We start from the raw sequence: 12,462 nt of genomic DNA, 5'->3' as shown, positions 1-12,462 counted from the left end.
CCCAGAAAAAAATTAACATAGCCTTGTGGTCATAGGAAGGTGTCCCAGAATAAAATTTAAAAAGCCTTGCCAGACGTAATAATTATTTGGACTACTCATATATATCATTATTAAAATACACCAAAAAATTCATGTAGTTGAGAAAAATAAATACATTCAAAATGTACATGAACATCCAAAAAAGTGAAAGTTAGTATTAACTCTTTTTGCTTTAAAAATTTACAACTGCATTTAAGTATTGAATGCTTTTTTTTGTAAATTCATTGAGGTGTAAAAGCGTTAACCGAAGTTCTTTTTGTATGAAGCATTCTAAAAATGTGCACACGGTCAACGCTTTTGCAACCCTATGAGGTTACAAAAAGAAACATTCAATACTTATAATTACTTTTTTTAGCTAGGATCATGAAAACACGAATTTTATAACTTTTTTATTCAATTCATCTGTGCACTTTATTGTGGGACCACGTGTTATCATGAATGAAAAGTTTTATTGAGTGATGCAATTGCTTGAGGAATAACATGTGATGTGCAGTTAGCCAATCAGAATAAAGTATTATAATGAAACATATATCGAATGTAATTATAACAAAATACATTACGTTGTAAGAGTTATCTTCCCAAACACTGTTTTTCTTGTGGCCACCTCTCCTTCGTAACCGTAAAAGATTTTATTTTACCAAATTGCTCGTTACATATTTAGGATAAGAATATTAGTTTGAACCATAGCTCTATGGGGACTCCATATGAGAGTTATTCCCCCTTTTTCATTTGATTCAAGCGATATGCATTTTCAACTGGTAAACCATAACTGATAGAGACCTAGGGTCTTCATGAGGTCATTGGTACTAAAAATGAAAATGAGGTCAATGTCAAAGGTCAAGGTCATATTATAAATTTTGATTTTGGCTTATTTTCACTTCTTTTCAAATACTGTATGACATTTTGACAAATAATTTTTCATAAATTATTAGTTGCGACATGTCCTTACTTGTATATTTTGGTTGAAAGGCTGTGCATACAATAAAAGGGAGTTTTTGTCCATCTTACATTTAAAATTACGCGTCAAGTGGTAGTTCTCATTAACCAAACATATTAAAGACCTAGGATATTTTGATTCAAGGTCCATGGTTTGTGACCTTGAAATTGAGGTCAAGGTCATAGGTTAATAGGATGTCATAAAGCCATAGGAACTAACATTTTAAACTGATTTTTCATATTTCAATATAAAAATAGATCTTTTCTAGTGGAAAGACTTCAATTATTCTCTGAACAATTTGTTTTTAATTTACATCATATTTTGTGGGAGAAGGGGGTTCAGACTATGTGGTATCAGGTCTGTTTGCGCCCAATACACTTTCGCACCTCGCACGTTCACACCCAAGGTCCGTTCGCACTCTACTCATTCGCGCCCAATTTTAATTCAAATTCAAGTTGAATAATTGGAAAATCATGATTGTTGTTTTAAATTGCTTTGGTGTAAATACTGAATGTATTTATAGCTTGGTATGAGTAAAACATTGAAGATTTTAAAGGAAAAACACAAAAGATAATTGTTTTTAAGCCTTTTGATCTGAAACAACGAAACAATAAAATATAGGAACCAAAATATAGCAATCCACTATTATAACCAAAACATGATAAAATTTATTCAACACACAGAAAAAAAATAGTCAGAATCTCACTTCATTATGAAAGAGGTCAATGAAACAAAGTATAGCAATACACTAACCAAAACATGATTAAGAGTTATTCAACGCTAAATAAAACGTTGACAAAATACCACTTTATTTAGAAAGGATTATTATTATCTTTAACAATACCACACATGTATCCAAAACATGATTAAGATTTATTCAACACAAAAAAAAAATGCTGTCTCACTTTATTTTGAGACAATGACAACAATTATACTTATAAGAAAACACTTGCTTACAGAGTTATTAAACACAAAACCAATTAAGATTAGTTGCGAACATGTAGGGTGTGAAAGTGAAAGGGGGCGAACATGAGTTGGTGCAAATGTGAATGGGCGCGAACGGACCCGGATTCAGCCTATGTACCAGTGAGAAATATAGAAGCCTTTCTACGGTATTTATTTGTACAATTCAGGTAGTCTTGACCTATTCATTTGTCTTTAAAAAAAAACCAGCCAGTTGGCACCTTCACTTCACACACACACATATACGAATATCAATTATATGCTTACGAGACATGTTGCATTGTTAAACTAATTACGGTATGTGAAAATCAAGACTTGCATAAAAACTATCCCAATATTAGAGACAGTGGCGTCATTTTTCTTCAGAGCTTTCAGCTCTTTGATTATTGCATAACTTTATAATTAGTTTTGTAAGTACAAATTCTAATCATCTGAAAATTATAATAAACATGATGAAAAAAATAGAACAATTAATAGTACTTATGAAAATTGATAGCATTTCCAGTTAAAAGATAAAATATCAGATTGTATCTAGAAATTATTGATAAATTGACAAAAAAGATATGATTTTAATCATGTTAATTATATTGCTTGTGTCATAATATTATTGATAATATATTTTTGTTTACTTTTTCTCATGAATAATGGTTTATATCTGAAAACTTTATTCCAGTACTCTTTTAAAGCGGAAAAAAGTGTCAAAACAATTTCTAAAGTTTTTGCCTCTGCTATTTGCAAAATGTGTATGAATGTTTATCAGCAGATCTTTATTTCTAAAGCCAACCATCCAACGAGGCAAAGATATCTGGATTTTTATGTGACTTGGATGGAGAGTTGTCTCATTGGCACTCATACCGCTGTGAGTGAGTGATGATGATGATCTTCCTATATATCTATTTTATGTGAATTTGGTTTCATATACTTGCTTATGATACATTACCATTTATACATTGTTACATGTACATGGATAGAATTCTACATCCCACATATCAGAATACTTTTATTGCAACCACAAAAACTATCCAGATTTTAAAATATTGTATCCCCTTTGCTCTAGTGTGTTAACCCCATCAAGCTATTAAACTTGAGTAAAAAGTTCAAAGTAGAAAAAAAAAGTTATTAGGGTAAGCATTAATATACTTCCTTGTCAAAGGATAGAGCTTATCATCAAATGAAAGCAACTTTCTATTTATATATACTGATATATATATATGAGGACAGAGGTACATTGTAACAGATCACTAATCATGACCTGATTGATTATGTTTCTGGACACTAATCTTGTTAATGTACTCACTCAACATGGTGATAAGCACACAATGTTTTCTTTGATAAAGCTTTTATGTTAGAGGGGAAAACTAATGTTTTAAGATTGACTGGGGGAGACTAATAGAGGTTGACATATTGTATGCATGTGACTTTGAAAACTGAATGTTGCCCTCTTTGGGTTGCTGTTTCATTGTGACATTGTTGCATACCCCATACCTAAACTATTTTATCAGGTTTATGCATATATAAAGTACAGTCAACCTGCACTAAAGGTCACCAAAAACCTCTCAGGTCACTGTCTTCTGGTCCCACTGGAGTAAGTAATATGCATTTTGAACCTCAATTCATTTGTCACATCTCCTATAAAGTCAGTGTTCTCTGGTCCTTAGGGGTAATTTTGTAAACATATTGGAATAATTTTATTACCCTTTGAGTACACATCTTTTTCTTAGTGTCATAATGATATCCCTGAATCATCAAATAAAGCATTGTTGTCTTTATAGATTCTTTAATTTGATATTTTTGACTGCAGGTTGCCTCTTTTCCTTACAGAAATGATTCCCAATTGTAGTACATTGTTAATGTGTTACACTCAAAATGATACAGATGTGCATTTTTTTTTGCTTACAACAAGTTTATTATCTTTTAATTTTATGAAGAGAGTTGCTTGGATGCATCATTCAAGGTTAAAGCACCGGAAGCAAGCTGTTTCACTTCAGCATTATTGATTACAACACTTTACAAATAATTTAGTTCAAGGTCTAATTTCAAATAAGTTTTTATTGACTAGTACCAAGAAATAAAGTCAATACTTGTGTAAATTATGTGTTATTTTTAATTTCATTATGTGTAATCATTACTTTTACTGTTATATATATACCTGTTACTTTCGCCCAAAAGCTGCTTGCTGTGAATTTTAGATTATTGATCATATTCCATCAAGAGGGTGTTTCTCCTCTGCAATATCATACAAGGGTGCCATAATTGAGTCTGAAAACCATGACTTATAATCAGTTTATGGCAGTTTTCCTAGGCAATGTCAATGATGCCATGAATTCTCCTCACAAATGACAGTAAAAAACCACATCACTCAAGAAGGTGATATGAATTATATTCACAAAAAAAATTCATAACAAATGATACTTTTGTATATTGTTGATATGCAAAGGAGTAGCTATATCTACTTTGAAAGGCTTAAAGTCTTACCTCAAAGTAATAATTATCATAAGAGGTTAAACTTCAACAATAAGCAAAACTCATACCATTAGTCATCTGTCTATATCATGTATATGTAGCCACATTAAGCTTTTAGGTATTGGTAAGAACAGTCTTTAATTAGTTTATCATAAATAAATTTATAAATGGTTGGTGTTTTGTTAATTTCAGATCATAGACCAAGTATGGCCATTCATTGGAGATTATGTACGAGATTTGTTGATGACCTCAATACAAGAAAAGATTCAGACCAGTCATGCTCAGGCTGCTTCATTCAAATTTTTAAAAATAGATCTTGGTGATATTGTAAGTAAAATGTCAACATTAGTTGGAATTAAAAAGAGCCTCCAAAAATGGTGTACAAAGATATAAGAAGATGTGGTATGCATGCCAATGAGACAACTCTTTTATCCAAATCACAATTAGTAAAAGTAAATTACTGTAGGTTAAAGTATAGTCTTCAACACATAGCCTTGGCTCAAACCAACATGACCAAACAGCATGTATTTGTTAATGATCAGGATTAGAACCCGCAAAAAATAAAACAAAACCAAAATAGACATACATGTATATTAAATGAAACTTCTCAAGACCTTAGAATATAGTATGAATATGATGGATATTACAGATCACAGAGTTAATTCTGAAAATTATAAAATAGTTATTTTGAAAGGACATGATGACTGTTCAACAAGTTTAGTTAGATTTTATTCCTAACCAAAGCCATCTAAGTTATGAATAAAAAAAAATCTTTAAAATTTGACAAAACAGTGAATAGATATAACATATCTGCTTCACTTTTGATTAATTGAAAAACATACAGCAGTAACAAATATTTTCTCATATTACCAGTAAGAGTCTAAGCTAGATACAAAAAAAGATGAACTAATGATGAACAATGAAATCATTCAGACTTTTCCATGAACCTGAATAATAAAATATAGTATAAAGCGTTTACCCTTTGTTATTTTTGCAGCCTCCTAGAATTGGTTCAATAAAGGTTAATACCAAAAATGTGAGAAGAGATGAAATATACATGGACATTGATCTTATGTAAGGTTTGTTTACAAAATGCATGAAAACACTTTAGTTTTAAAAAGCATGTTAATTTTTTTATATAAAACATATTTTTTTGGTATGTTCGTAAATTTATTTTAAATAACAAAATAAGTTTGACGAAAAACATTTGAAATAGGGATAGGGCTTAAATTTTGATTGGTTGAATGAGATCTTTGAAATTGCTTCAATTATTTATGTGCAGATTCAATTCACCAATTTGCATGAACTGCAAATAAATGTTCAATTAGAATTTCAAAGATTTTCCTCAACTGATCAAAAATGAAATTACCATGCCATCAAAATGAATAAATGAATGAAGGGGCCTCGATGGCTGAATGGCACGGTCTAGGTAACTGCTGTATCAATAGTCTGCCAACTCTGAGGTTCTGAGTTTGAATCCTGTATGTGGCAGGTGTGCTTGACTCCAATCCTAGTTGACTATATGATTTGTCAGTTTTACTACTGAGCGTCAGTGGTTCTCTCCAGACACTATGGCTTCATTCTCCAATAAAAACTGATTGCCACGCAAAAAACACAGTAATGCTAAAAGTGGTATTTACGCAGATCAGTCAATCAAGCAATCAATCAATTTGAAAAGGAAAAAATGAAAAGTAAGGGATATATGTTTTATCTGGAATATTTTTTATTTTAGATATATAAAATATTGGGAATATTCAGGGGCCTTTATCGTCAAACTCAAACCCCTTCCTTAACATTAGCATTATCAAATGGGCCTTAGAGTGTCTTAAAAGAAATTCACATCATATTATTGTAAGCATAAAATTGAGTACAAATTTTATTGTTAACATTGAGTTAACAAATTTAATGTTAATCTTTATTTGCCTTATTCTGTTCCCATCCTGATAAGTATAATCAATGTGTATTATGGTAGGAATATATATTTTAATATTCTGATCTTTGTTTTGACAGGTACGGCAGCGATGCAGATATTGAGATGAGAATAAAAGGCATGACTATGGGCATTAAAGATTTACATGTAATTATTTAATATTGACAGAATCAACTTGGTCCAATCAAAAACAAATATATACATGAATTATGGTATATTTGGTTAAACTTGAAAATTCTTTATATTTGTTGTTCTTTATTAGTTTTTGGAAAATGACGCTATGAAAGTGTCAATTTTACTATACCATTGACCAGATTTCATTTTATCACTTCTTGTTTCTTCCAAGTCACCTTCCCAAATTGGTTCTGTATGTTACATACCTATGTTTAGAACATGCTTATAACAGGAAAGTTTTTATTCTGATCTGGTAATGTCTTGTAAGCATATATATTGTATTTTCTTGTGCCTATATTTTTTACTTGTACTTTATATATTATCAACAGTTATGTTTAAGGTACAATTGTATGGTATTATCTAGTTCTGTATGAATATCTTATTTCTCTTTTTATTCAGGTACGTGGAGAGTTGAGAGTTATTATGAGACCGTTGATAAGTAGGATGCCTTTGTTTGGTGGTATCAGTGTATTCTTCCTAAATAATCCAGTAAGTTATCATGTTAAAATTTAAAATTAAATATTTCTGAAAGTCAAATTTTGAAAAATATTGAACAAGTGACAGAATAACACATTAATTTGCAAATGGCACAAATTCATTATCAGTGTTCTTAATTTCACAAGTAAAATATTTTTCAATATCTATATTATATTGACTTTAAGGTGGTACCCAACACTTTCACTAAAATTAATTTGGGTTGTTTAATTTTCATAAAACTTGAACAAAGAATTTACTTTGACCCTTTGACAAAAATATAAAAATTTCAGAAAATTTGAACCAACCATTTTATCATAAAAAATACACTGGTATATTGCAGTTTGATAAACTCTTATTTTAATCATGGGAAAGCTTAATATTCTCTCAACAACCTAACATAATTAAAACGTTCAGCTGATATTACAGAGTTATCTCCCTGTAGTGTTAGATACCACCTTAAATGAAAATAAAGTAATTAAATGCATGGAACAGTATATTTGCTACCTTTATCATGTTTTTGTAATGCAACATCATTGAATGATAGAGGAGTGAAATTACATATACACATGTGAATTATCTGTGTATATCCACAAAAAACCCCACTGTATTTCATTCCAACCTATCTAATAAGGTGTACTAAATCATGACACAAAATCTCTACATGCACAAGACAAAACTTAAAAACAATGACATTAACATTATTGACAACTAGAGATGATATTCTTGATAAAATTGCTCATGAAAACCAAAATTAGAATGGCCAACACTCTAATAAGAAGCTATTGGGAAGACAAACACAACCTTTACTTGAATTATAGATTACTGTGAATTCATTATTATTCGTTGGATACCAATTTTCGTGGCTTTGGTGGGTACAGGTGGACCACACAATTAAATGTTTAACGAATAGCAAATTTTCCTTAGGCTTATATGCAGACTTCGTCAAAACCAAGAAATTTGATATCCACGAACCTGCAAGTTTTCTGTAATACACAAAAAGTGGTACCCACAAAAATAAATGAATCCACAGTAATGTTAATAGTGGAAAAATGATTGTGTTTCAAGTTGATACAAAATTTGAGTAGAAAAGGAACTCTGAATTCATGCTCTTTTTATCAATAACTAGATAAAATATGATAAGTTTTCTTGACCAATGCTGCAAAAGCGAAAAGGCAAGAGTTTATAGTAAATATAATTCTTTACATTACAGACTCTAGACTTCAACTTAACTGGTATGGCTAATGCCATTGATATGCCAGGTCTAAGGTCAGTATATTGTTTTCTGAAAAAGTCAATAGATAATTTAAATGAATATAAAAAGTAAATAATACCATAAACAACTTAACCAATAAAGTGCATTGTCAAAAATCTAGTCGTCAGTTTGTGTTAACTTGTCCCATTAAGTGACTAGTACTTCTAAAGGAATGTCAGACTGCTCAACTGATTTTTTTTATCAGAAATGAATAAAGCACAGAATATTATTTTTTGATTAATTTAAGAAACAAGTTTGATTAGGTTGATAACTATTTGGATTTGTATTTCAGATACCGGTACTTAAAAATTGATTATAACTTTTGAATTATTGACTTGCACTACAGAGCTCTTGAAATATTTTTACCCATGGTAAACCTTGAAGGAAATATGCTGTTTTTCACTATTATTTCTATGGCAAAATACAGAAATTGCACTGGTCCTTTGCAAATTTTGGTAGTCAAAACCTTAAAACCACCACTTTTCAAGAACTCTGGCACTAGCATTAACTAGAGGCCACATTTGATTATTTATTGCAGTGATATGGTAGACACTATAATCCAAGAACAGATTGCTGCTCTGATGGTATTACCCAACAGGATTGATGTTCCAATGGTACAAGATCTGGCTAGTTTGGCAAGGCTTAAATACCCACTGCCTGATGTAAGTACAATGAAAGAAGAACTACTGTGAATTCAGAAATTATTGGGGTGGGGTATTAATGGGAGTAATTGTGACTTCTGAAGTATTGCAATGATAATAATTCACCTTCTAATATGAAATGTAGCTTTTCTGAAAATCACAATAATTAGGCTTGCAGTTTTGTTTTTCTTAAAATATTGATATAATTTATGAATTTATAGTAGAAGCTATAGTGAACATCAAAAGAAAATACTGTAAGCTTCAGTGTAAAGTGCATAGTTTACATAGTATACACCAACACTGAACCTGAAATGCAGTTTTAAGTGTTTTATATAAGTGTAACACACAGATTTTCTGCATATTATGTACTTACCATTTCTCTGCTATAAACAGAGGGAATTTTTTATTTTATTTTTTATTTTTCATATACATGTTTTTGTATCTATAAGGCCAGGATTTTTTAATTTGTTGGTTTACGGATCCGCCAACCCGATTTTGCCGATTTCCAAAATAAAAATAAAATCGAATTTTCAGGCTTTTTTTTATTCTCGCCGACCCTAACAAATGCATTATCCCTGAAAAATAATTAAAATATCCTTTTTTTATGAAATGCAATGTATTAATCACTAACAGAAGTGATGACACTTTCTGTTGTGAAAAATGAAACTTTCAGTTTACGTTTCTAAAAATAGAAAAATCAATTATTAATGACCTTGAAATGTCGTTTGCACAAATAATTTTGCGGAACGAAATCTGTGTTTAAAACCAATTACACAATAAGTTCGTTTCCCTTATTTGTCACCAGTTCGTAAGATGCATGTTCTCATATAAATAGACTTGTCCAAATGTGGACAGGTGGAAGTTCAAGACATCAACTTGAAGTTAAAATACTGAATTTTAACAAATCATTTGATATTTTCTTGTTTTATAGATAAAAAAAAATATCGTCCGTTTGGATAAAAAACGGGAATGCATGACAACAGATTATTTAACCTGATATTCTCGTTTTTCCAGTGGACGAGTCTATTACGTTTTTGACACGTGTGTTGAAACTTATTTTCGTACGACGTTTTTACTTTTTTTTTCTTTATCAGTTTTCGTGCTTATTATTTTTCACCGAGTTTTGATTAAAAGCTAAGTCAAATAACTGACGTGAATCTGTTTTTCTTGTTTGTGAAATGACAATTTAATTTCGTCTTTGTCAGTGTACCCCCCTTTTTTTTACGGGAAATTATTAGACAATGTCATGCGATGTACAGCTGAGCAAATATATTTCATCAAACTAAAATTTAAGAACGATGAAAAAATAGTATGACAAACATATTATTAGAAAGGTGAAATATATTTTTATTTTGCATATATTAGTTTTCTGTCTTGAAAGATCTTTTTTTTTCTTTTTTTTTTCCGACCGACCGACCCGACTTTTTCATGGAGAAAATCCGTAAACCAACAAATTAAAAAACCGTGGCCTAACATTGGCGGATAGACTTCATCATGGCCATTTTGAGATCATAATTTGAATAATGGATTTTTCACGAATGAAGTTAAAAAAAAATTGACAGATTCTGTATAAGATATTAAGCTAATTTCAACAGCTTGTAATATTACAGCTTTTTGCACAAAATACATTTTTTTTAATAGTATTGTTTGCAAAAACAAAAAAAAATGCACTGAAATGAAGTATACATCACAAACAATATAATTTTCACACTTTCCATGTAATGTTTTATTCAGGGCTATTCCAGGAAAAAATGTATGGGGAGGTTGGAAGGCAGTTTTTGTCAGCACCCACCACCCATACAAATGTAATTGAGAATTATAGTGCATTATAGTGAGAAAAGTTGCTCTGATACCCATCACGCATGTATTATTAATACAATGTGCCTTCCAACTCCCCCCCCCCTCCCCATAATTTTTTTTTCTGGAATAGCCCTCATGAAAATGACTGAATGCATGCTTATTTGTTTTTATTCAGGGTGTTCTGAGAATTCATGTGGTTGGAGCTAAAGAACTTATAAAAGCAGATGTTGGACTAATGAAGAAGGGACTCTCTGATCCATATGCGGTTGTTAGAAGTAGGTTTTCAAAAGCAGATTTAAGGAATTTATAACTCTTCATGATATTTATTTCATTCTACTTTATGTTTTTATTCAAGTAGCATGAAACGTGTTGTACTAATTGTATCAGACAACATATTGTATAATAGTTTGTATTGGTTAAGGAACCTAGAGTACCTGGATAGGGCACCTGCCACACGCTTGGTTCTAACTCACAACCTCAATGTTGATGGGCTTATAAAAACTGTGCTACTCAGAACACTCAGCCACTGAGGCCTCTATTAAGCCTAGAAATTGGGTATTTAATTGCAAAAACCTCTAAAATTTAGACACACAAATTATTTAATAAAGGCCTTTTTATTCTTGATACTGGCAAGGACCCAATGAAAATCCAGGTTAATAAATTAAAATGTTCATAATAAGCATGCTTAGTATACAACAACCATGCAAAAGAGGAAACATTTAACTTAAATGTAATCTTGTACTATGAATTTAATTATGATTTTTATCTGTTACAGTGGGTGCTTACAAGTTCAAGACTCAAGTCATTAATAACACAATAGAGCCAACATGGAACAGCATATTTGAGGTAACTCTCACCATAGCTATTGCACTATATTCTAGTGTTTGATAGATAATAAATTCAAATCATCAACCAAAAGAAGAAGTCTATAGGTTCCTAAAATTGTGACTTAAACCACACAGTATATAAGCCAGTTATACTGTGTGATGCACTTCCAGTTTACCGAACACTTGTATCATTTTACACATGATAGCCAAGTTAAAAATGTTTGTCACATTTTTCTCAGGAACTGCAATACTAGGATTTCTGAAATTTGGTTTAGGGTTTATATAAGTCAGCTATACTGTGTGATGCGTTTTCAGATTCATCACTCAACAACTTCTGTTAACTTGTATCATTTTACACATGATAGCCAAGTTGAAAATGTTTGTCACATTTTTCTCAGGAACTGCAATACAAGGATTTCTGAAATTAAGTTCAGGGTTTGTATATACCGTGTGATGCGTTTTCAGATTCATCATTCAACAATTTCCTGTTAGCAAAATATTTGGGGGATGTATCATCAGTAAGCTTCTGTTTTAAATCTGATTGCATTATAAGAATTCAGCCTTGATTAAAATAGAATTTATTAAGGTTGTTTTTATTCTGAAAGTCAACATTGGCTGCACTGGAACCATAAATGCATGCAATAATTTCTTACCTTGAAGGTAAGTTATTGTACAACAGTATAAACCTTTTATGTCATGTTTCATGCTTACAAGGCTTCAAACGGAAGCCATAATTCAGTCATTTTTGTAAACTTATATTGATGATTATTGTGTTATATAGACAATTGTTGATGCCAAAGACGGACAGGTTTTGGATGTTGAAGTTCGTGATGAAGATCCCGGAAGTAAAGACGACTCCATTGGAACGTAAGGAATCTAAATTATTAATTATGTTTTCAAATTCCAATATTGAAGTTGCTTAAAAGAGTCAGACCGGTGGCACATTTTACTTTTATCCA

General features: G+C 30.9%; 1 protein-coding gene across 5 annotated transcripts in view; it reads left to right on the top strand.

Moving 5' to 3' along the window:
* LOC134708490 (extended synaptotagmin-2-like) overlaps window positions 1-12,462 on the top strand; it is a 42,534-nt gene that overhangs the window by 8,345 nt on the left and 21,727 nt on the right. For all 5 annotated transcript variants that reach the window (XM_063569064.1, XM_063569062.1, XM_063569063.1 and 2 more), the window contains exons 3-11: window positions 4,595-4,729; window positions 5,400-5,476; window positions 6,413-6,479; window positions 6,906-6,995; window positions 8,194-8,249; window positions 8,774-8,897; window positions 10,852-10,951; window positions 11,452-11,522; window positions 12,285-12,370. In XM_063569064.1, the coding sequence (XP_063425134.1) occupies window positions 4,595-4,729; window positions 5,400-5,476; window positions 6,413-6,479; window positions 6,906-6,995; window positions 8,194-8,249; window positions 8,774-8,897; window positions 10,852-10,951; window positions 11,452-11,522; window positions 12,285-12,370 (806 nt within the window). The remainder of the gene's footprint in view (window positions 1-4,594; window positions 4,730-5,399; window positions 5,477-6,412; window positions 6,480-6,905; window positions 6,996-8,193; window positions 8,250-8,773; window positions 8,898-10,851; window positions 10,952-11,451; window positions 11,523-12,284; window positions 12,371-12,462) is intronic.

This window comes from Mytilus trossulus, chromosome 2 (assembly GCF_036588685.1).
Source record: "Mytilus trossulus isolate FHL-02 chromosome 2, PNRI_Mtr1.1.1.hap1, whole genome shotgun sequence".
Classification (NCBI taxonomy): domain Eukaryota; kingdom Metazoa; phylum Mollusca; class Bivalvia; order Mytilida; family Mytilidae; genus Mytilus; species Mytilus trossulus.
The sequence above is the reverse complement of the archived record's forward strand: the minus strand, read 5'-3'. Positions and strand labels throughout refer to the sequence as shown.